General features: G+C 36.5%; 1 protein-coding gene across 6 annotated transcripts in view; it reads left to right on the top strand.

Annotated features, from left to right (window-relative positions):
* The window catches only part of SPAG1 (sperm associated antigen 1), a 98,542-nt gene that overhangs the window by 21,061 nt on the left and 54,640 nt on the right, over positions 1-22,841 (top strand). For 5 of the 6 annotated variants that reach the window (XM_049700228.1, XM_049700226.1, XM_049700227.1 and 2 more), the window contains 6 exons: positions 2,308-2,372; positions 2,873-2,982; positions 3,585-3,690; positions 6,721-6,851; positions 9,810-9,916; positions 18,800-18,959. In XM_049700228.1, the coding sequence (XP_049556185.1) occupies positions 2,308-2,372; positions 2,873-2,982; positions 3,585-3,690; positions 6,721-6,851; positions 9,810-9,916; positions 18,800-18,959 (679 nt within the window). The remainder of the gene's footprint in view (positions 1-2,307; positions 2,373-2,872; positions 2,983-3,584; positions 3,691-6,720; positions 6,852-9,809; positions 9,917-18,799; positions 18,960-22,841) is intronic. The other variant, XM_049700231.1, reaches the window with a different exon arrangement.

Genomic DNA, 22,841 nt, shown 5'->3' on the forward strand with positions numbered 1-22,841 from the left:
ATACTTCAATAAAGATGTTAAAAAAATATTCTGTGTGACAAAATGAGGAGTACACAGAAGGCACTTCACTGTGAAATGAAATATGATGGTTATCATAAGAAAAAGCACTTGTGTGATTGACCGCCAGCCGAATTAGCAACTCTTTCCTGGAACAATTTTTACTTGAAGAAATGACTGACAGACAAGCTATAGTTATTCAGAGTTGAGTTTTTGGCAGACATTTTCTTGGAAATAGTGCAGTGGTCTATCACTTCAAAGAAATCAATGAACAGTATTTGTTGCCAGTGCTAAAACCTGAGCTTTCAGGTAGAATTCAGAGTATTTCATATTATTGGGGGCTCTCAAATACCTACTTGTGACAAAAAAAATTTCCCCTTAAGGGAGACGCTTAGTGACTTTTATGATGAGCTCCATGAGGATTTGTTTTTTTTTACTTTTAAACAATTGAAATATAGTTGATGTACAATATTGTACAAGTTACAGGTGTTATAACAGTGATTCACAGTTTTTAAAGGTTATACTCCATCTATAGTTATTATAAAATATTGGCCATATTCGCTGTGTTGTACAGTATATCCTTGTAGCTAATTTATTTTATACATAATACTTTGTACCTCTTAATCTCCTACTCTGGTTTTGCCCCTCCCCCTCTCCTCTCCCCATTGGTAACCACTAGTTTGTTCTCTGTATCTATGAGTCTGTTTCCTTTTTGTTATATTCACTAGTTTAGTTTTTAGATTCCACATATAAGTGATACCATATAGTATTTGTCTATCTCTGTCTGACTTATTTCACCTAGCATAATACCCTCCAAGTCCATCCATGTTGTTGCAAATGGTAAAATTTCATTCTTTTTTATGTTTGTATACACTACTTCTTCTTTATCCATTCATCTGTTGATAGACACTTAAGTTGCTTCCAGATCTTGGCAATTGTAAATAATGCTGCTGTGTACATTGGGGTGCATGCATCTCTTTGAATTAGTGTTTGCATTTTGTTCAAATATATACCCTGGAGTAGAATTGCTTGATCGTAGGGTAGTTCTATTTTTAGTTTTTTGAGAAACTGCCATACTGTTTTCCACAGTGGATGCACCAACAGTGTACAAGGATTCCCTTTTCTTCACATCCTCTCTAATATTTGTTATTTATGGTCTTTTTGATGATAGCCATTCTGACAGGTGTGAGGTGATATCTCGTGGTTTTAATTTGCATTTCCCTGACGATTAGTGATGTTGAGCATCTTTGCGTGTGCCTGTTGGTGAACTCCATGAGGATTTTAACAGATATGATTTTTTAATTGTATAATGAAATGTAGGAATATTTGGAAGATCTGTGTAACTCCTAATGACCAATGGTACAAAATCGTGCTTGTATAAATGACCCATTCAAATGGTTTCAAATTATGACTTTTAAGAAATCATTTAAGAAACTATTTGTGAGCTGTTGTTTGCTTTCCTCCCATTCCCTTCAAGGTGCTTGCAGTGGACATGTGACCTGGGTTGAGCCACTTAGTAGCACCAAGCTAGTGCTTGGTCAGTGATGGGCCCATAACTGAAGCTAGCCAATCAGAGTCCTTCCCTGGGATTTCTCTAACTAAAGATGGAGAGAAGAGTCACTCTCCTTTTCCTTTCTGATTGGGAGGCCTGTGAGGTTATAATCCCAGACTGTGTGTGGCCACATTTGCAACTACATAGAAAAAGCAAGCAGACAGCAGGGAAAACAAAATCAGGGAGAGAGAAGCAGAGACTTCTGGGGGAGAGAAGGAGAAAAGGGGAGAGAGGGAGAGCTGTAGAAAGAGGGTATATGAACCCTTTATCCAGAAATACCCCTGCCCTTTCATCAGTTTGGTTACATAAGCCAATAATTTATTCTTTTTAACTAAAATTAGTTCAAGTTGGGTGTCTGTCATTGCAAGCAAAACAGCTCTGTCTAACACAGCAAAGTAGTTATTCTTATTTCTTCAATGCCTAGGTTTTAAAAGAATGAATGATAGTTTAGTACTTTTCTATTATAAGAAAAATCAATAATAATCACATTTCTTCACACATATAAGTTTTAAAATTTTATATATGTACTTAAAGTCCTGCCCATCACTCTCATAATTAACTACAAATTTAAAATTACTTTTTAACCTGCTGTATATTATTATGTTAAAAAAATTGTAATACTGGAGTTGTTGTAACGTCAAGGGTACCTATTTTTCTTACCCATTCAATTTGTGTACCTTAATCCAGTGCTACACATTTATAGGAAAATCTGCTAATCTTATATTAAATATCTCATAAAATATAATTTTTTCTTTCAGGAAAAAAATTCTAAAAGTAGACCAGCTAAAAAGAAAATTCCGAGGGATTATGCAGAGTGGGATAAGTATGTTTTATATTTCTGTATATAAAAATTCTCTACCATAAAATACTGTAATAAATTCTTTATTGTTTTAAACCTGAACATATCAAATATCGTTATGTCAGTAGAGTACTAAGAGTATTTGGATTAAGCACTCTTGATTTTGTTTTTCAGTAAATAAAAAACTATTGCATCCTTTTATTTATAAGGGTAACCAAAAATAACTAATGTAATACTTATAGCCATCGAAAATAAAAAATAACAAATTTTTAAATTAAGAGAAATTGGTCACAATTTTAATACCAAAGTTCCACACAGTTTACGTCTGATTAATATTTAAGTTCTCACTAAATTCCATGTTTTCTAGGAAAGAATAGAGATGACTTCTAATACAAACCTATCATATATTTTTGGAATATTATTTCTAAAGGCATGGTGATACAAATACAAGAATATCAATAATAAATTTTACTCTCTTGTTTGTATTGAGCTTTTTTTCTAGTTTTATTATTATTTCATTTAAGATTTGACGTGGAAAAGGAATGTGCGAAAATTGATGAAGATTACAAAGAAAAAACTGTAGTAAACAACAAGTTGCATTTGTCTAAAATTGAGACAAGACTAGATACAGCAGGTAATTGGGGGAAAATAAGAATAATTTAGTAGTCTCTAAATTTTTTGAAATACAATAAAAGCTGTTGACCCAAAGACATTCTTTTTTAAGTGCTGCAGATTTCCATGAAAAGTTTATGGATTTTCTCCTAGAGCTTACCACCTCTAACAAATTCCATTCTATCCTTTAACTTCTTAATTTTATGAGTAAGAGTTACGATATTTAAATTTAGTAAGACTTAAAAATATATATGTAAACCTATTTTTTTTACTGTAATTCATTTTTCATTCCCTTTTTCAAATCATCTTTTTCCTCCAAATCCCTCAAATTTTTTTCTTTTTGCCTCAAAACAAAAAGATGGAGCAGGTTGTTTTCACTTGAAGTCCACAGGTGTATAGTACCATTAAAGTAAAACAAAACAATTATTCAAAAAATCTAAACCTTCAAAAATTCTGATAAATTAAAAAAAAGAAAAGAAATATCTCTAAACTTAGGAAACTTTTATCTTCTTTTATTTATTTTATAATTTTCTGCTTCTGTTAAAATAAGCATTCTTGGATTTAAATTTGTTAAAGTTATACTAAGTTATGTTTTTACTTATAGCAGGTAACATTTATTTCTAGGTCTAACTGAGAAGGAAAAGGATTTTCTTGCTATTCATGAAAAGGAGAAAGGTAATGAAGCTTTTAACGCAGGAGATTATGAAGAGGCTGTGATGTATTATACTCGGTGAGCAGATTTTCGTTGTGGTTTATACTTGCCATTTATTTGTTTATTTATGTTTTAATTTATTTATTTTATTTTTTTGGCTGTGTTGGGTCTTCATTGCTGTGCGCAGGCTTTCTCTAGTTGTGGCAAGTGGGGCCTACTCTTCGTTGTGGTGCACGGGCTTCTCATTGCAGTGGCTTCTCTCGTCGTGGAGCATGGTCTCTAGGCACACGGGCTTCAGTAGTTGTGGCTTGAGGGCTCTAGAGAGCAGGCTCAGTAGTTGTGGTGCACAGGTTTAGTTGCTCTGCGGCATGTGGGATCTTCCTGGACCAGGGCTCGAACCCATGTCCCCTGCATTGGCAGGCGGATTCTTAACCACTGCACCATCAGGAAAGCGCAAACTTGCCATTTAAAAAAATGATAATGTTTAAATTTAATTGTTGAAATGATGTAAATAAGCTAAATAATCAGTGTCAGAACCACTTAAGATATTGTACTTGTGATTTATCATAAATTCACTTGCGTTTGCCTTGTTTTCTCAATAATTTCCTTAAACCTCCAAGCTCCCACTTCATCCCCACTTTTGACAGAGGTTCTAACTTTACTGTTTTACAGAGAAAATAGAAGCTGTCTGAATGGAACTCGACAGAAAGTTCATATAGCATAGAGGTTAAGAACTCAGGTTCTATAGTCAGACTGCCTGGATCCTAGTACTTATGGTGCTACCTCCCACCACAGGGCCTTTGCATATGCTGGGTCCTCCATCTAGCATACTTTCCCCTCTTCTCATGATTTAGTTAATTCTGACTTATTCTTCAGATCTCAGCCCATGTCTCACTTCTTTGGGGAAGTCTGCCTTTACTTTTCAGACTAGGTTAAACCTCCACCCTACTCAGTTTAACCCCCCCAATTTACATACCCATATAGTAATCTTAACTCTACTTTGTTGGAGGTACAATTCAAGTGTGTGTGATTTGGCACTAACTGGACTGTAAGCTCTGCAAGAATATAGCCCACTTGTCATTTTTTTAATATCATTGTATCCCTAATACCCAGCAGAGTACCTGGTTCATAGTAGATGTTCATTGTACGCTTGCATGAACTTATGAAGCTCTTACAGTCTATGAAAAGTAAACTAATTTCCTAAAATATTGTTAGAGACAAACTGTGCTTATACAACCACTAATGCTGTCTTAGAGCTAAGCTCTGTACGATCTTGCTTCCACCTTTGGAAAGAAAATTTTTTTTTAATGTTGTTGATGTCTGTAAAGAAGTTTGCTCAACTGTTTAAGTGAACATACGAAGTAAAGAGGATATTGAGGTATCATTCATTCAGTACAGCCTCCCCTGTTCAGGCAGGTGGATGTCAGCTCTGGAATTTTGTTTGTCTTTTTGTAGATTTCCACCAGTGGAGACTCTCTTGCCTATTACAGGGAACAAACTTTTCTTGTCTTCCTCTTTGAAGAAATCACAGAGGTGCAGAATTAAAGCAGCATATTGCAATGGTTAAGGGAACTCAAATTGCCACTTTTCTGGCCTTGGGTAGATTCTTCACCTCTCTTACCTCAGTCTTAGTGCGATGAGACTATAACAGTGCCTACCTCAGAGCAGCTGTGAGGATTAAATAAAACAACATGCTGAAAGGCAGGGTAACACGATGGTAAAGAGAACAGGTGCTGGAGTAGACAGTTGGGATTTAAATCCTGACTCTACCATTTCCAAGCTTGTGGCCTTGGGCATGTTACTTAACCTTTCCGTTACATCTATTTTCTCATCTGTAAAATTGTAAGAGCAGTAATGCCTCCTCCGTGGATTATAATGAGGATTAAATGAGTTGACTGTTTAGTGCCTGGCATGTAGGAAGTACTCAGTGTCAGGTACTCGTGTTATTTATTCTTACATGTATTTTCTATGTTTGGTCTCTACCCAACTTGTAATTTCTTTATATTCATCTTTAATGATCTTAGTAAATTGACACTTTTTGTGACTTTCCCATTTTTTTTTCTGGATTTAGAAAATTTAGTGCACCGATACCCTTATGTTTCCTATATCTAGGAATACATTATTTTACAGCATTCCAAATCAGTTTTTTAAGCAACAGCCAGGTAGGTTTTAAATTCTTTTCATTAATTATTTTGCATTCATACCCTTAATGTAGCAAAATTTACTCTCTTAAGGTCTGTATTCCTCAATTACTACTACTCTCTTGTTTCCTTCAATTAAATTCTTTTGATAAAATTATCATTTCCTTAGATTTAAATTTACTTTTAGATTACAGACTAATTTGTATCTGTTAACACAATAACAGCTTAATAAAGGATATTAGTTGTGGTTGGTTGCTCCTTTTTTTTTGTACTAGAAACTTGTCCCTAAAGAGTAAAAAAATATGTATTTGATATTTGATGTTAACTAAACTGGGCTTTTAAGAGATCTGTGGGTATTTAAGTGATCATGTCACTTCTAAAGCCAGAGTCAACTTTAAATCTCTTAACTGGATATTTAAGCATCTGTCCAAACATTGATTTAATATGTTTATAGAATTGTATGTTATTATTTTTGATGATGCAAGCCATATTCGTTTGCTAGAGCTGCCATACAAACTGTCACAGACTGAGTGGCTTAAACAACAGAAATGTATTTTCTCACAGCTCTGGAGGTTAGAAGTCTGAGATCAAAGTGTCTGTAGGGTTGGTTTCTTCTGATGCCTCTCTCCTTGGCTTGTAGATGGCCATCTTCTCTCTGTGTCTTCAAGTGAGCTTTCCTCTGTGCATGTCTGTGTCCTAATCTCGTCTTCTTATAATGACACCGGTCATATTGGATTAGGGAACACCCTCATGACCTCACTTTAACTTAATTATCTCTTTAAAGACTATCTCCAAGTATAGTTACATTCTGAGGTGCTGAGGGTTAGGATTTCAACATATGAATTTGTGGGGACACAATTGCACCCATAACACGAGCTGTGATTGTTTTACTTACAACTTTAGATGAGTTTCTCTATCTTATGTTTTCCTGTCATCTGCTTGTTGCCATTAAGTGTTTCTTTTACAGGAGCATATCAGTGCTTCCCACGGTAGCAGCCTATAACAATCGTGCTCAAGCAGAACTCAAATTACAGAACTGGAATAGTGCTTTTCAGGATTGTGAAAAGGTCTTGGAGTTAGAACCTGGGAACTTAAAGGGTAAAAGTGTTTATAGAATACCTTTAAATTTGCAACAGGATCTGTTAAAGACCATTTGTAGACACTTATATTTACACTAAAAATATTTCAGATAAACTCAGATTTCTATATGTGAATCATTACCTTCCTCAAGTTACTTTTAATTTCAAGTTTAACTTGGAATTTAAGTTCCTAATTATTTGCATTGAAGTAGCTAATAATCCCAGATGACTGATTGAATAAAGTGTACATGTGTTTTAAAAGAAATATCTCATGCTTGCATTTGAATTGTGGTTTGTGTTTTTTTCTTTCAATTTTTTTTTTATTGTGGTAAAATTGACATAACATAAAATTTACCACCTTAATCATTTTTAAGTGAATAGTTCGGTGGTATTAAGTACATTCATATTGTTGTGCAGTCATCACTACCATCCATCTCCAGAACTTTTTAAATCTGAAAGTGCACCCATTAAACCGCAACTCTCTGTTCTCTCCACCCACCCCAGCCTCTGGCAACCACCAGTCTACTTTCTGTCTCTGTGATTTTATTATTTTAGGTATGTCATATGAATGAAATCATACAGTATTTATCTTTTTGTGACTGGCTTATTGAACTGTATCTTTTTATTCAAAAATAAATTTAAGTATAATTTAATATAGATTTAAAAATATGTATTAATATAATACAATAAGTCCACACCAGAGCTCTAGAACTTTCTACCAGCTGCTTTGTGGGCTTTTCCACCTAGATGTCCATAGACATTTTAAATTAAATGTGTCTAAAACTGACTACGTCTTTCCACCAACACCTGTCCTCTGTTCTGATTTCCTGTCTCAGTGACTGCACCACCTTGCTGTGGTCCGAGCCTGAAGTATGCAAGTCAGACTCCACTCTCCTTTTCTGTTATCAGGGAGTCATTCCTAAAGGAAGTGGCATAAATTATAACAGACTCATTCTATTTCTTTAAATACTTACGGATTCAGATAAATATAACCACTTAATTTTTCTTCACATGCCTACAAACATGGATGGGCAGAAACCATGGTTGTGCTGAGGGTGGATCCCGGTGCATCAGACTGACTGTCATCATAATAGATTGCTCTCCTTTCCCCAGTAGAGTTCTCCCGTGCCTGTATGTTGTCTCTATCACAGAGTACCGGTGGGCTCCCAGCTTTAGGCAGGTGCCTGGTAAAGGTTTTACGATCTCCTCATGGGCCCACACCATCACTGTGCCAGGCCCTGTGCCGTGTAGTACATGTATTAACTCCATTAATTTCACAACAGCTCAGTAAATGTGCAGGTACTATTATTAGCACACTCATTTTACAAAAGGACACTGAGGCATAGAGAGATTGAACAACTCACCTAAGATCACACTGCTAGTAAGTGACAGAGCCAGGACTCAACACTGGATGAGACATCAGGAGCCCACATTCAACCACTGTGCTACTCTTCTGCCAGTAGAATGGCCTTCTGTTTTCATTCTTCCTTGATTGAATAATTCCTTAAGCACCAGAATCTTCACTATTTAAAAAAAAAATTTGACAGAGCCACTATGGCCATCATTATGGCCATAAAGCATTGAAAAGTCTTAGGTTTTCTTAAGTGGATAAATATCTTCCTGTTCAAAATTTTATTTTTTACTCAAAAAATAATTGCTCTGAATGCAATGTGGTATTTGATTACATCCTGGAACAGAAAAAGGACATTAGTGGAGAAATTGGTGAAATCCAAAGAAAGCCTGTAGTTTAGTTGACAGTATTGTACCAATGTTATTTTCTTAGTTTTGGCAAAAATACCGTAGTTACATATAAGATGTTAGCATTAGTGAAAGCTGGGTGAAGGTATATGAGAACTATCTGTATTAGCTTTGCAACTTTATGTGAATCTAAAGTATTTTCCAAAGTAAAAAGTCTTTAAAAATGGTAATTGTTATATCATGAATATTTCTTTATGGACAATCCCTTCTAAAATCTGAGTAGTAATAGTAAAAGCTAAACTTGTACTTATGCTACAATTTTGATTACACTTATGATAAAATGATTTATCCTCTAGATTTTCGTGGCTCATTCTAGAACTAAAATCAAACTAGTGAAATTTATGTTTTAAAGTAGCATATTGGGACTTCCCTGGCAGTCCAGTGGTTAAGACTTCACATTCCAATGCAGGGGGTGTGGGTTCAATGCCTGGTTGGGAAGCTAAGATCCTACATGCCTGTGGCCAAAAAACCAAAACATAAAACAGAAGCATTATTGTAACAAATTCCATAAAGACTTTAAAAATGGTCCACATCAAAAAAAAAAAAAACTAAAATAAAAAAATAAAAGTGTATTAAATCAGATATAAATATCTCACTTTTCAGAATTACCAAGACTGATTCTTTTCAAAATCATGTCTAACTACACAAAATTCTCTCATTATATAATTAATAACAATCGGACTAGGAAGGCATTCATTTCAGTATTAAAAAATGATCAAATTAGATACTGTAACCTACCAAAAAAAAAAAAAAAACCCGATACAAATTGCTAAAGTATTCAATTTCTGAACCTAGTTGACATAATCACCAGGATTCCTTCAGTTCCCTGTGCTATAGAGATTTCACTAACAGCCCAGATTCTGGGTCAGGTGCTGGTCAGTAATGTACTAAATTTAAAGGAAGGGTTTTCTAAATGTTCATAAAGTGGAAATAATACTAGTGATGATTATAAGGAGGAACATGTTACTGTTTAGTGAAGACCTTCCCATTATTGTAGCACAGCATGGTGCCTCTGAGGGGTGAGGTACCAAGTCTCTCAGCCCTTGGAGGAGCTGGCAGGGACTGGAGCACCCAGAGGGCCAGGTCGTTGGAAGTTGGTGTAGTTTGCACAATTGCATTCTAAACTGTTCTATGTTACATTTATACTTACACTTGAAAAGTGTGTTATAACCATAATGCCATATGTTAAAGTATGTCTTTTATTTTGGTCAATTTTCAGCTCTTCTGCGCCGTGCCACTACGTATAAACATCAAAACAAGCTCCAGGAAGCTATAAAAGATTTGAATAAAGTACTGGCTGTTGAACCTGATAATGAGTTGGCCAAAGTAAGTACAGAAAGTGATACCTCACCTAATTCTATAGTTTGCTATTTCTGTATTTATGTTAAAATGATGTCAGTCTTGCTGGAAAAATGATGTTGAGGATTAGGACACAGCTTTAAGAAATAGGTATGAGGAGCTTCAAGATGGTGGAAGAGTAAGATGTGGAGATCACCTTCCTTCCCACAGATACATCAGAAATACATCTACATGTGGAACAACTCCTACAGAACACCTACTGAGCGCTGACAGAAGAACCCAGACCTCCCAAAAGGCAAGAAACTCCCCACATACCTGGGTAGGGCAAAATAGAAAAGAAAAAGCAGAGAAAAAAGAATAGGGAAGGGACCTGCACCAGTGGGAGGGAGCTGTGAAGGAGGAAAGGTTTCCACACACTAGGAAGCCCCTTTGTGGGCGGAGACTGCACGTGGCGGAGGGGGAAGCTTCGGGGCCACGGAGAAGAGCGCAGCAACAGGGGTGTGGAGGGCAAAGCAGAGACATTCCTGCACAGAGGATCGGTGCTGACCAGCACTCACCAGCCCGAGAGGCTTGTCTGCTCACCTGCCGGGGTGGGCGGGGGCTGGGAGCTGAGGCTCCGGCTTCGGAGGTCAGATCCCAGGGAGAGGACTGGGGTTGGCTGTGTGAACATAGCCCGAAGGGGGCTACTGCACCACAGATAGCTGGGAGGGAGTCTGGGGGGGAAAAGTCTGGAACTGCCGAAGAGGCAAGAGACTTTTTCTTGCCTCATTCCGTGGTGCGCGAGGAGAGGGGATTCAGAGCACTGCCGAAACAAGCTCCAGAGGTGGGCATGAGCTGCGGCTATTAGTGCGGACCGCAGAGACGGGCACAAAATGCTAAGGCTGCTGCTGCAGCCACCAAGAAGCCTGTGTGCAAGCACAGGTCACTATCCACACCTCCCCTCCTGGGAGCCTGTACAGCCTGCCACTACCAGGGTCCTGTGATCCAGGGACAACTTCCCCAGGAGAACACATGGCACGCCTCAGGCTGTTGCAACATCACACCGGCCTCTGCCACCGCAGGCTTGCCCCACATTCCGTACCCGGCCCGCCCCCGGCCTTAGGGAGCCAGAGCTCCCTAATCAGATGCTCCTTTAACCCCGTTAAAAACAATGGGAAAAAAAAACAATGGGAAAACAAAACAAAAAAAATCCCAAAAACAATGGGAACTACAAACCTGCAGCCTGCGAAAAGGAGACCCTGAACACAATAAGTTAAGCAAAATGAGAAGACAGAGAAACACACATCAGATGAAGGAGCAAGGTAAAAACCCACCAGACCAAATAAATGAAGAGGAAATAGGCAGTCTCCCTGAAAAAGAATTCAGAATAATGATAGTAAAGTGATCCAAAATCTTGGAAATAGAATGGAGAAAATACAACAAACGTTTAACAAGGACCTAGAAGAACTAAAGAGCAAACAAACAATGATGAACAACACAATGAATGAAATAAAAATTCTCTAGAAGGAATCAATAGCAGAATAACTGAGGAAGAAGAACAGATAAGTGACCTGGAAGATAAAATAGTGGAAATAACTACTGCAGAGCAGAATAAAGAAAAAAGAATGGAAAGAATTGAGGACAGTCTCAGAGACCTCTGGGACAACATTAAACGCACCAACATTCGAATTATACGGGTCCCTGAAAAAGAAGAGAAAAAGAAAGAGAGAAAATATTTGATGAGATTATAGTTGAAAACTTCCCTAACGTGGGAAAGAAAATAGTCAACTCCAGGAAGCGCAGAGAGTCCCATACAGGATAAATCCAAGGAGAAACATGCCAAGACACATATTAATCAAACTATCAAAATTTAAATACAGAGAAAAAATATTAAGAGCATCAAGGGAAAAACAACAACATACAAGGGACTCCCCATAAGGTTAACAGCTGATCTTTCAGCAGAAACTGTGCAAGCCAGAAGGGAGTGGCAGGACATATTTAAAGTGATGAAAGGGAAAAACCTACACCCAAGATTACTCTACCGAGCAAGGATCTCATTCAGATTCAACAGAGAAATTAAAACCTTTACAGACAAGCAGAACCTAAGAGAATACAGCACCACCAAACAAGCTTTACAACAAATGCTCAAGGAACTTTTCTAGGCAGGAAACACAGGAGAAGGAAAAGACCTACAGTAACAAATGACAAAAATTTAGAAAATGTTAATAGGAACATACACATCAATAATTACCTTAAATGTAAATGGATTAAATGCTCCAACCAAAAGACACAGACTGGCTGAATGCATACAAAAACAAGACCCATACTTATGCTGTCTACAAGAGACCCACTTCAGACCTAAGGACACATACAGACTGAAAGGGGATGGAAAAAGATATTCCATGAAAATGGAAATCAAAAGTAAGCTGGAGTAGCAATTCTCATATCAGACAAAATATAATTTAAAATAAAGACTATTACCAGAGACAAAGAAGGACACTACATAATGATCAAGGGCTCAATACAAGAAGAAGATGTAACAATTGTAAATATTTATGCACCCAGCATAGGAGCACCTCAATACATAAGGCAAATGCTAATAGCCATAAAAGGGGAAATTGACAGTAACACAATCATAGTAGGGGACTTTAACACCCCACTTTCACCAATGGACATATCATCCAAAATGAGAAGAAATAAGGTAACACAAGCTTTAAATGATACATTAAACAAGATGGACTTAATTGATATTTGTAGGACATTCCATCCAAAAACAAAAGAATACACTTTCTTCTCAAGTGCTCATGGAACATTCTCCAGGATAGATCATATCTTGGGTCACAAATCAAGCCTTGCTGAATTTAAGAAAATTGAAATTGTATCAAGTATCTTTTCCGACCACAATGCTATGAGACTAGATATTAATTACAGGGAAAAATCTGTAAAAAATACAAACACATGGAGGCTAAACAATACACTTCTTAATAACCAAGAGATCACTGAAGAAATCAAAGTGGAAATCAAAAAATACCTAGAAACAAAGGACAATGAAAACATTATGACACTAAACCTATGGGATGTAGCAAAATCAGTACTAAGAGGGAAGTTTATAGCGATACAATACTACCTTAAGAGAAACAAGAAACCTCTCAAAGAAACAACCTAACTTTACACCTAAAGCAATTAAAGAAGAAACAAAACCCCCAAAGTTAGCAGAAGGAAAGAAATCATAAAGATCAGATCAGAAATAAATGAAGGAAAAAATAGCAAAGATCAATAAAATTAAAAGCTGGTTCTTTGAGAAGAAAAACAAAATTGATAAACCATTAGCCAGACTCATCAAGAAAAAAAGGGAGAAGACTCAAATCAATAGAATTAGAAAGGAAAAAGGAGAAGTAACAACTGACACTGCAGAAATACAACGGATCACGAGAGATTACTACAAGCAACGCTATGCCAATAAAATGGACAACCTGGAAGAACTGGACAAATTCTTAGAAAAGCACAACCTTCTGAGACTGAAACAGGGAGAAATAGAAAATATAAAGAGACCAATCACAAGCACTGAAATTGAAACTGATTAAAAATCTTCCAACAAACAAAAGCCCAGGACCACATGGCTTCACAAGAAAATTCTATCAGACGTTTATAGAAGAGCTGACACCTATCCTTGTCAAACTCTTCCAAAATATAGCAGAGGGAGGAACACTCTCAAACTCATTCTACGAGGCCACCATCACCCTGATACCAAAACCAGACAAAGAAGTCACAAAGAAAACTACAGGCCAATATCACTGATGAACATAGATTCAAAAATCGTCAACAAAATCCTAGCAAACAGAATCCAACAGAACATTAAAAGGATTGTACGCCATGATCAAGTGGGGTTTATCTCAGGAATGCAAGGAACCTTCAATATACGCAAATTAATCAATGTGATACACCATTAACAAATTGAAGAATAAAAACCATATGATCATCTCAATAGATGCAGAAAAAGCTTTCAACAAAATTCAGCACCCATTTATGATAAAAACTCTGCAGAAAGTAGGCATAGATGGAACTTACCTCAGCATAATAAAGGCCATATATGACAAACCCACGGCCAACATCATACTCAATGGTGAAAAACTGTAACCATTTCCACTAAGATCAGGAACAAGACAAGGATGCCCACTCTTACCACTATTATTCAACATAGTTTTGGAAGTTTTAGCCACAGCAATCAGAGAAGAAAAAGAAATAAAAGGAATCCATATCGGAAAAGAAGTAAAGCTGTCACTGTTTGCAGTTGATATGATACTATACATAGAGAATCCTAAAGATGCTACTGAAAAACTACTACAGCTAATCAATGAATTTGGTAAAATAGCAGGATATAAAATTAATGCACAGAAATCTCTTGCATTCCTTCACACTAATGATGAAAAATTTGAAAGTGAAGTTATGGAAACACTCCCACGTACCATTGCAACAAAAAGAATAACACACCTAGGAACAAACCTACCTAAGAAGACAAAAGACCTGTATGCAGAAAACTATAACACACTGATGAAAGAAATTAAAGATGATACAAATAGATGGAGAGATATACCATGTTCTTGGATTGGAAGAATCAACATTGTGAAAATGACTATACTACCCAAAGCAATCTACAGATTCAGTGCAACCCCTATCACACTACCACTGGCATATTTTCACAGAACTGGAACAAAAAATTGCACAATTTGTATGAAAACACAAAAGATCCCGTATAGCCAAAGCAATCTTGAGAAAGAAAAATGGACCTGGAGGAATCAGGCTCCCTGACTTCAGACTATACTACAAAGCTACAGCAATCAAGACAGTATTGTACTGGCACAAAAACAGAAATATAGATCGATGGAACAGGATAGAAAGCCCAGAGATAAACCAAAGCACATATGGTCACCTTATTTTTGATAAAGGAGGCAAGAATATACAATGGAGAAAGGACAGCCTCTTCAGTAAATGGTGCTGGGAAAACTGGACAGCTACATGTAAAAGTATGAAATGAGAACACTCCCTAACACCACAAAAATAAGCTCAAAATGGATTAAAGACCCAAATGTAAGGCCAGACAGTCTAAAACTCCTAGAGGAAAACATAGGCAGAACACTCTATGATATAAATCACAGCAAGATCCTTTTTGACCCAGCTCCTAGAGAAATGGAAATAAAAAGAAAAATAAACAAATGGGACCTAATGAAACTTAAAAGCTTTTGAAAAGCAAGGGAAAACGTAAACAGCACGAAAAGACAACCCTCAGAATGGGAGAAAATATTTGCAAATGAAGCAACTGACAAAGGATTAATTTCCAAAATTTACAAGCAGCTCTTGCAGCTCAATATCAAAAAAACATACAGCCCAATTCACAAATGGGCAGAAGACCTAAATAGACATTTCTCCAAAGAAGATATACAGATGGCCAAGAAGCACATGAGAAGCTGCTCAACACCACTAATTATTAGAGAAATGCAAATCAAAACTGCAGTGAGGTATCACTTCACACCAGTTAGAATGGGTTTCATCAAAAAATCTACAAACAACAAATGCTGGAGAGGGTGTGGAGAAAAGGGAACCCTCTTGCACTGTTGGAGGGAGTGGAAACTGATACAGCCACTATGGAGAACAGTATGGAGGTTCCTTAAAAAACTAAAAATAGAACTACCATACGACCCAGCAATCCCACTACTGGACATATACCCTGAGAAAACCATAATTCAAAAAATAGTCATGTACCACAATGTTCATTGCAGCTCTATTTACAATAGCTAGGACATGGAAGCAACGTAAGTGTCCATCGACAGATGACTGGATAAAGAAGATGTGGCACATATAAACAGTGGCATATTACTCAGCCACAAAAAGAAACGAAATTGAGTTATTTGTAGTGAGGTAGATGCAGAGAATGGACTTGAGGACACGGGGAGGGGGAAGGGGAAGCTGGGACAAAGTGAGAGAGTGGCGTGGACATATATACACTACCGAATGTAAAACCGATAGCTCACGGGAAGCAGCCGCATAGCACAGGGAGATCACCTTCGTGCTTCGTGACCACCTAGAGAGGTGGGATAGGGAGGGTGGGAGGGAGTCGCAAGAGGGAAGAGATATGGGGATATATTTATATGTATAGCTGATTCACTTGTTTATAAAGCAGAAACTAACACACCATTGTAAAGCAATTATACTCCAATAAAGATGTTAAAAAAAAAAAAGAGATGTACATCTCAGATATTCCCAGTGTTAACATCTATTTGAAGTGGAAGGAAGCTGGCTCTTAAATTGTCCAAAATCATAAACCTACTCCTGAAGGACAAATAATTTTCTCTTTCCTGAAGCTTTGTAGGCAATTCTTTTCTTTGAGCCAAGTTCAATTTATTATGCAAATGGTGTAGAACTTTCCTAGGTAGGATTAAGCAGGAGCTTGATGGCCATAAAAGAGTGTTTATTCCTTAATTTGCGTGGTAACCATAGCATCCCTAACAGTAAACTGACTCAGATATGCACTTAGGGGATCTGTATTCAATCCTAAGGAGTGGAGGTAAGTGTCAAGAGCTGTGAAGGGCCTGAGAGTTTACCCTACATGTAAATTAGCAAGGTGGCCTAGAAGAATATACAAGATTCCTGGGTCAGGCACAAAAGACTTTGCTACTCATGGCATGGCAAGCTGATGAGCTTGAAGCTCATGTCCGTTACCCTGGCCACCAAATTCCGTGTGGGCGGCAGAATGCCCAGATAGGGCATTCTCTATTTCCCAGGGCTGTTCTCAGTACAAACATCCTTAAAAAGATAATCTAGGTCCCTTTCACCAAGTGCAGATACAGCAGGAACACAGCTGTCTGTGAACCAGAAAGCAGGCCCTCACCAGAAACCAAATCTGCTAGCACCTTAAACTTGGACTTCCCAGTCTTCAGAACTGAGAAATAAATTCCTGTTGTTATAAATCAAAGAAAAAAAAAAAGTCTAGAACAAAGGTGGTTTAGCTCCTCTGCTTACAATATATTCAGAAATATGGGAAACCCCTGGAGAACTGTCTTCCTCCAATAAGTTGTCACTGTTTCCACATACCTTTCAGGTTATCTAACTCTTTGTGAGAGGCAGCTGATGTCCCTACTGTATCAGCTGCATTTATCAAGTCAGCATTTCAGTGGATTAGGTTTAGGGTGCAGCTTAGGAACACATCTTGACCCCATAGTATTTCCTTTCTATAATGGTATGTTCATTAAAAAGTTAGCATTTTAATATTCTAAAAAAAAATTGAAACAAGGAAAACCACTTTTAATTTTACTATCCAACATAAGTTCATGTTTACATATTAACTTTAGACCTTAACCAAATGCATTTTTACCTTAACCATATGTAAAGATTAACTCAAAGCGGATCATATACCTTAATATAAGACTTGGAGTATGAAAGTTCTAGAAGAAAACATAGGAGAAAATCTTTATGACCTTGGATGAGACAAATATTCCTTAGGTGTGACACAGAGGCATAATCTATAAAAAGTTGATAATTGGGCTTCATCAAAATTAAAAAGTTTTTATTTATTCTATCAGAAGAATAAAAAGACAAGCCATAGACTGGGGGAAAATATTTGCAATCATGTGTCCAACAAAGGGCTTGTGTCCTGAATATATACAGAACTTTAAAAAACTCAAGAAAACAAACAGGTTGATGAAAAATAAGCAAGATATTTGATCAGACACGTCACCAAAAGTTATGTGAATGGAAAATAAGCCCATGAAAAGATGCTCAATGTCATTAGTCATTAGAGAAACATAAAACCACAAGAGATACCACTACAAACCTGTGAGACAGCTAAAATGAAAATGATTGACCATACTAAGTGTTGGTGGACATGTGGGAGAACTGAAACTTGGGAATATAAAATGATCCCACTGCTTTGGAATACAGGTAAAAAGTTAAACAAAACAATCATACACCTACCGCATGACCCAGTCATTCCACTCCGAGTATTCACCAAGAAAAATACAAGCATATGTCCATACAAAGATTTAAGCACGAATGTTTATAATGGCTTCATTTGTAATTGCCAAAAACTGAAAATAGCCTAAAATGTCCATCAATAGGTGAATGGATAAACAAATCGTTTTATAAGCATATAATAGAATACTACTGAACAATAAAAGGGAATGAACTAATAGGTTCATAAGACGACATAGATAAATTTCAAAATAATTATGCTAAGTGAAAGAAGCCAGACAAAAAGAGTACATGTATTATGATTCTACTTATATAAAAAACTGGAAAATACAAACTAATCTATCGTAACAGAAAGAACAGTGGTTGCAGGGATGAGCAAAAGGGAATCATAACAAAAAGATAGGAAGAAACGTTTTGTGAATGATGGATATGTTTATTATTACATCAAAATTTATTAAAACTTGTGCTCTTTAAGTATGTGCAGTTTATGTCAATTATACTTCAGTAAGGTGTTAAAGATGAGGAAGGAAGCAAAATGGTTTGATACATTTTTTTAAATTTCTAGTTGGCATAAAATATTAAAGAACTTTCAACATGACTCTTAAAAAAACATGTATAGTATGGTTTAATTTGTATAAAACTGGACACTTCTGTTTGTATATGCATACAAATATATCCAGGAAGATGATCATCAGAATGTCAATAGTTTATCTGAGTGGCAGGATTTCAGATGATTTTTTTCTTCCTTCTTTTATACTTGTTATGCTTTAAGTTTTTTACAGTGGACATGTATAGTTCTAATCAGACAAAGCAGTGAAGTTGTTTGAAAAGAAAAAGACCACCATAAGAAGCTTTATCTTAGTTATCTTTATTCACTTTTTAATATCTTGATATTCTTACCTGCAAGAATGGTTATACTTTTTACTAAAGGAAAAGGTTTTCTTTAATGTGGCGATTATGTTTCAGAAAACCTTGTTAGAGGTTGAAAGAGATCTGAAAAATTCTGAACCTGCATCTGAGACTCAAACCAAAGGGAAAAGGATGGTTATTCAGGAAGTAGAAAACTCAGAAGATGAAAATGAAAAGGACAGTGGAAGAAAACATGAAGATGGCATTGGAGATAACCGTAAGACATCTTTTCTCTTTGGTTTATGCAAAAAAAAAAAACCCTATCTTGTTATATGATGAGCTGGCTCAAATTTTCTCTTTGTACAGAAATTCTTAGTCTACCAAATTTTTCTAGCCTTTACCTTGTAAGTCTACAAGCAGGTTTTTCCTTCATCTTTTTCTTAACACAGCTCATTTCTTTTTCTTTTCTTTTCTTATTGCGGTATAATTGACTTATGATGTTAGTTTCAGGTGTACAACATAATGATTCAATATTTGTATGTATTGTGAAATTATCACCACGATAAGTCTAGTTAAAATCTTTTTCTTGGGGCTTCCCTGGTGGCGCAGTGGTTGAGAGTCCGCCTGCCGATGCAGGGGACACGGGTTCGTGCCCCGGTCCAGGAAGATCCCACATGCCGCGGAGTGGCTAGGCCCGTGAGCCATGGCCGCTGGGCCTGCGCGTCCAGAGCCTGTGCCCTGCAAAGGGAGAGGCCACAACAGTGAGAGGCCCGCATACCGTAAAAAAAATCTTTTTCTTAATACAATCTCGCAAACCCATTTTTCTTCATAATCTGACATCTTTTCTAGTGCTCAATTTAATTCCTGATTATCACCTTTAAACACAAATGGCTGCCTCTGTGACACCAACCATTTGCAAGTTAATCTTATGTCCATCTCTTAGATGATTGTTTTATATATAGCTACTTGGTTGCAAACAAATATGTTGGCTTCAAAGGGGTTGTTTGCCTAAAAATGAATGCACTGTTGGAATGCCCTGTAGCTATGCGTGCCTCTCAATTTTTTTTTAAAATATGCAATTTCACTTTTGATGTAATTTTAAAAAAAAGAATCTAGACTATATAAAGCTTAATCTTCATAATATAAGACAATGAAAATTACATCAACTTTAAGGGGAAAAAATCTGCCTTTTCATTTGACCAGGGGGGAAAAGTTTTTCTTTTTTCTTGAGAGCCCCTGAGCAACTGAAGGGGAAATGTCAGCTCTGAAAATCATTCACAGGTAAAAACCAACTTTAAGTAATTTGACAGAATATTTTATTTTAGGGAAATATAAAATGTTCAAGTCATTCAACTTTAAAAAAAGAACAAGGAGTATAAGTTTGTTTTCATTCGTGGCAAAATATATAGTGTAAAATATATACATCAGCTTAAAATATGATCAGTTAAGCTAGGATAAAGAAAAAAGCACAGAAAAGAAGGGGGAAAGAGATGAGGCAGAGTAAAGCAACCAAGAAAGATGGAAAAGAAAGTGAGAGCATCAAAGCGATAAAAAGGAGAGTTTAAGGTAAGCAGCTTTTCAAGGATTTAGGCTCACCTTTTTTTTCTTAAATAAATTTATTTATTTTTGGCTGTGTTGGGTCTTTGTTGCTGCATGCGGGCTTTCTTTAGTTGCGGCGAGCGTGGGCTCCTCTTCATTGCGGTGCGTGGGCTTTTCATTGTGGCGGCTTCTCTTGTTGCCAAGCATGGGCTCTAGGCACGCAGGCTTCAGTAGTTGTGGCACACGGGCTCAGTAATTGTGGCTTGCCGGCTCCAGAGCTCAGGCTCAGTAGTTGCCGTGCACGGGTTTAGCTGCTCCACGGCATGTGGGATATTCCCGGACCAGGGATTGAACCCGTGTCCCTTGCATTGGCAGGCGGATTCTTAACCACTGCGCCACCCAGGGAAGTCCCGATTGAGGCTCACCTTTAAGCAAGTTCTGGGAGCAGATGTTTTTCTTATGTTTATATTTAGCTTAAGATAATTAGCCAAGCATCTTACAATTAAAGGAAATCATTTAAAATCTTATCTGGAACAAGATATAATATAAACTGTATCAATTGCCACTATTTTTAAATTATTTTTTAAAATTTACATATAGTAAAAATGGACTTTTTGGTATACAGTTCTAACACGTGTATAATTTCATGTAACAGCCACCACCGTCAGGATCCAGAACAATTTTATCACAAATTGTTGGCTAAAAGGAAGGCAAAAAAGAACACCTCTTTTTGCTTTCCTTTTAGCCAAACCCTTCTATCACCCCAAGCCTTGGTAGCCGTTGATCTATTCTCTGTTCCTGTAGTTTCACCTTTTCCAGAATGTCATATAAATGGAATCAGAGAGTATATAACCTTTTGAGACTAGCTTCCTGCACTTAGTGTAATGTTACTGAGATTCATTCATGTAGTTGCATGTATCTTTGATTTATTCCTTTTTATTACTGAGTAATACACCATTATATGGATATACTGCAGCTTGTTTATCCTTTCATTTGTTGAAGGACATTTGGGTTTTTTCCAGTATTTGGTATTTATGAATAGAGCTGCTATTAATATTCATGCACAGGTTTTTGGGTGAACGTACGTTTTCATTTCTCTGGGGTAAATACCAAGAGTGGGACTGCTGGGTCATATGGCAAGTGTATGTTTAACTTTATAAAAAATCTCCAGACTGTTTTTCCAGAATGGTGGTACCATTTTTCATTCCCATTAGCAACACATGAGAGTTCTAGCTGTTTCACATTCTTGCCAGCATTTGGTATTTTATTAAAAAAATTTTTTAAGCCATTTTATTAGGTGTATAGTGGTTTCTCACTGTGGTTTAAATTTGCATTTTACTATTGGCTAGTGATGTTGAACATTTTTTCTTGTGCTTATTTGCCATGTCTATATCACTTTTGGTAAAGTATCTGTTGAAATTATTCCACCAGTTTTTAAAGTTGGGTTGTTGATTTCTTACTGTTGAATTTTGAGAGTTCTTTTCATATTTTTGATACAAGTCCTTTGTTAGATATGAGATCTGCAAATATTTTTTCCCTATTTGTAGCTTGTTTTTTCTCATTCTCTTATCAGTGTCTTTCACAGAAAAAAAGGGTATTAGTTTGATTAGAGTCCAGTTTATCAAAATTTTTTAATGGGCTGGTGATTTGGTGTCATATCTTAATGCTTTGACTAAGCTAAAATCATGAGGATTTTCTCCTGTTTTCCTTTAAAAGTTCCGTAGTTTTATACTTATGTACCATCCTGAGTTAATTTTTTTATTGAGATATAACTGACATATAACATTCTATTAGTTTCAGGTGTACAACATGATTCAATAGTTGTATATATTGTGAAGTAATTGCCACAATAAGTCTAGTTAAAAACCATCACCATAATAGTTAAAAATTTTTTTTCTTGTAATGAGAACTTTTAAGATCTCTTTTAGCAAGTTTCAAATATATAATAGAGTATTATTAACTCTAGTCACTATGCTGTACATTACATCCCCATGACTTATTTTATAACTGGAAGTTTGTGCCTTTTGACTCCCTTCACCCATTGCACACGTGTGCACATGTACACACACACACAGAAACACACACACACACAGATATGCCTTTGGCAGCTATCAGTCTGTTCTCTATGAGCTTGGTTTGGTTTTTCTTTTTAGATTCCACATATAAATGAGATCATGTGGTGTTTATCTTTCTCTGTCTGACTTATTTCACTTAGCCATACTGAGTTAATTTTTCTATGAAGTGTGAGGATTAGATTGAGTTTCACTTTTTTGCATATGGATGTCCAATTGTTCCAAAACCATTTGATGAAAACTATCCTTACTCCTTTGAACTGCCTTTGCACCTTTGTAAAAAAAATCAGTTGGCCATATTTGTGTAGCCAATAGAATCTAACGCTGGGTTCAGTTCTTCTCCACTGACCTATGTGTCTGTCCCTTTGTCAATACCACACTATCTCGAGTGCTGTAGTTTTATAGTAAGTCTTAAAATCAGGTAGTGTGATTCCTTCAGCTTTATTTTTTTTTCAAAATAGTTTGGCTATTCTAGTTCCTTTGCCTTTCACATAGTTTTAAAATCAGGTGTTTTTCAATTTTATTTTATTTTTCACATGCTGCATTCC

Source organism: Orcinus orca, chromosome 17, assembly GCF_937001465.1.
Source record: "Orcinus orca chromosome 17, mOrcOrc1.1, whole genome shotgun sequence".
Lineage (NCBI taxonomy): Eukaryota > Metazoa > Chordata > Mammalia > Artiodactyla > Delphinidae > Orcinus > Orcinus orca.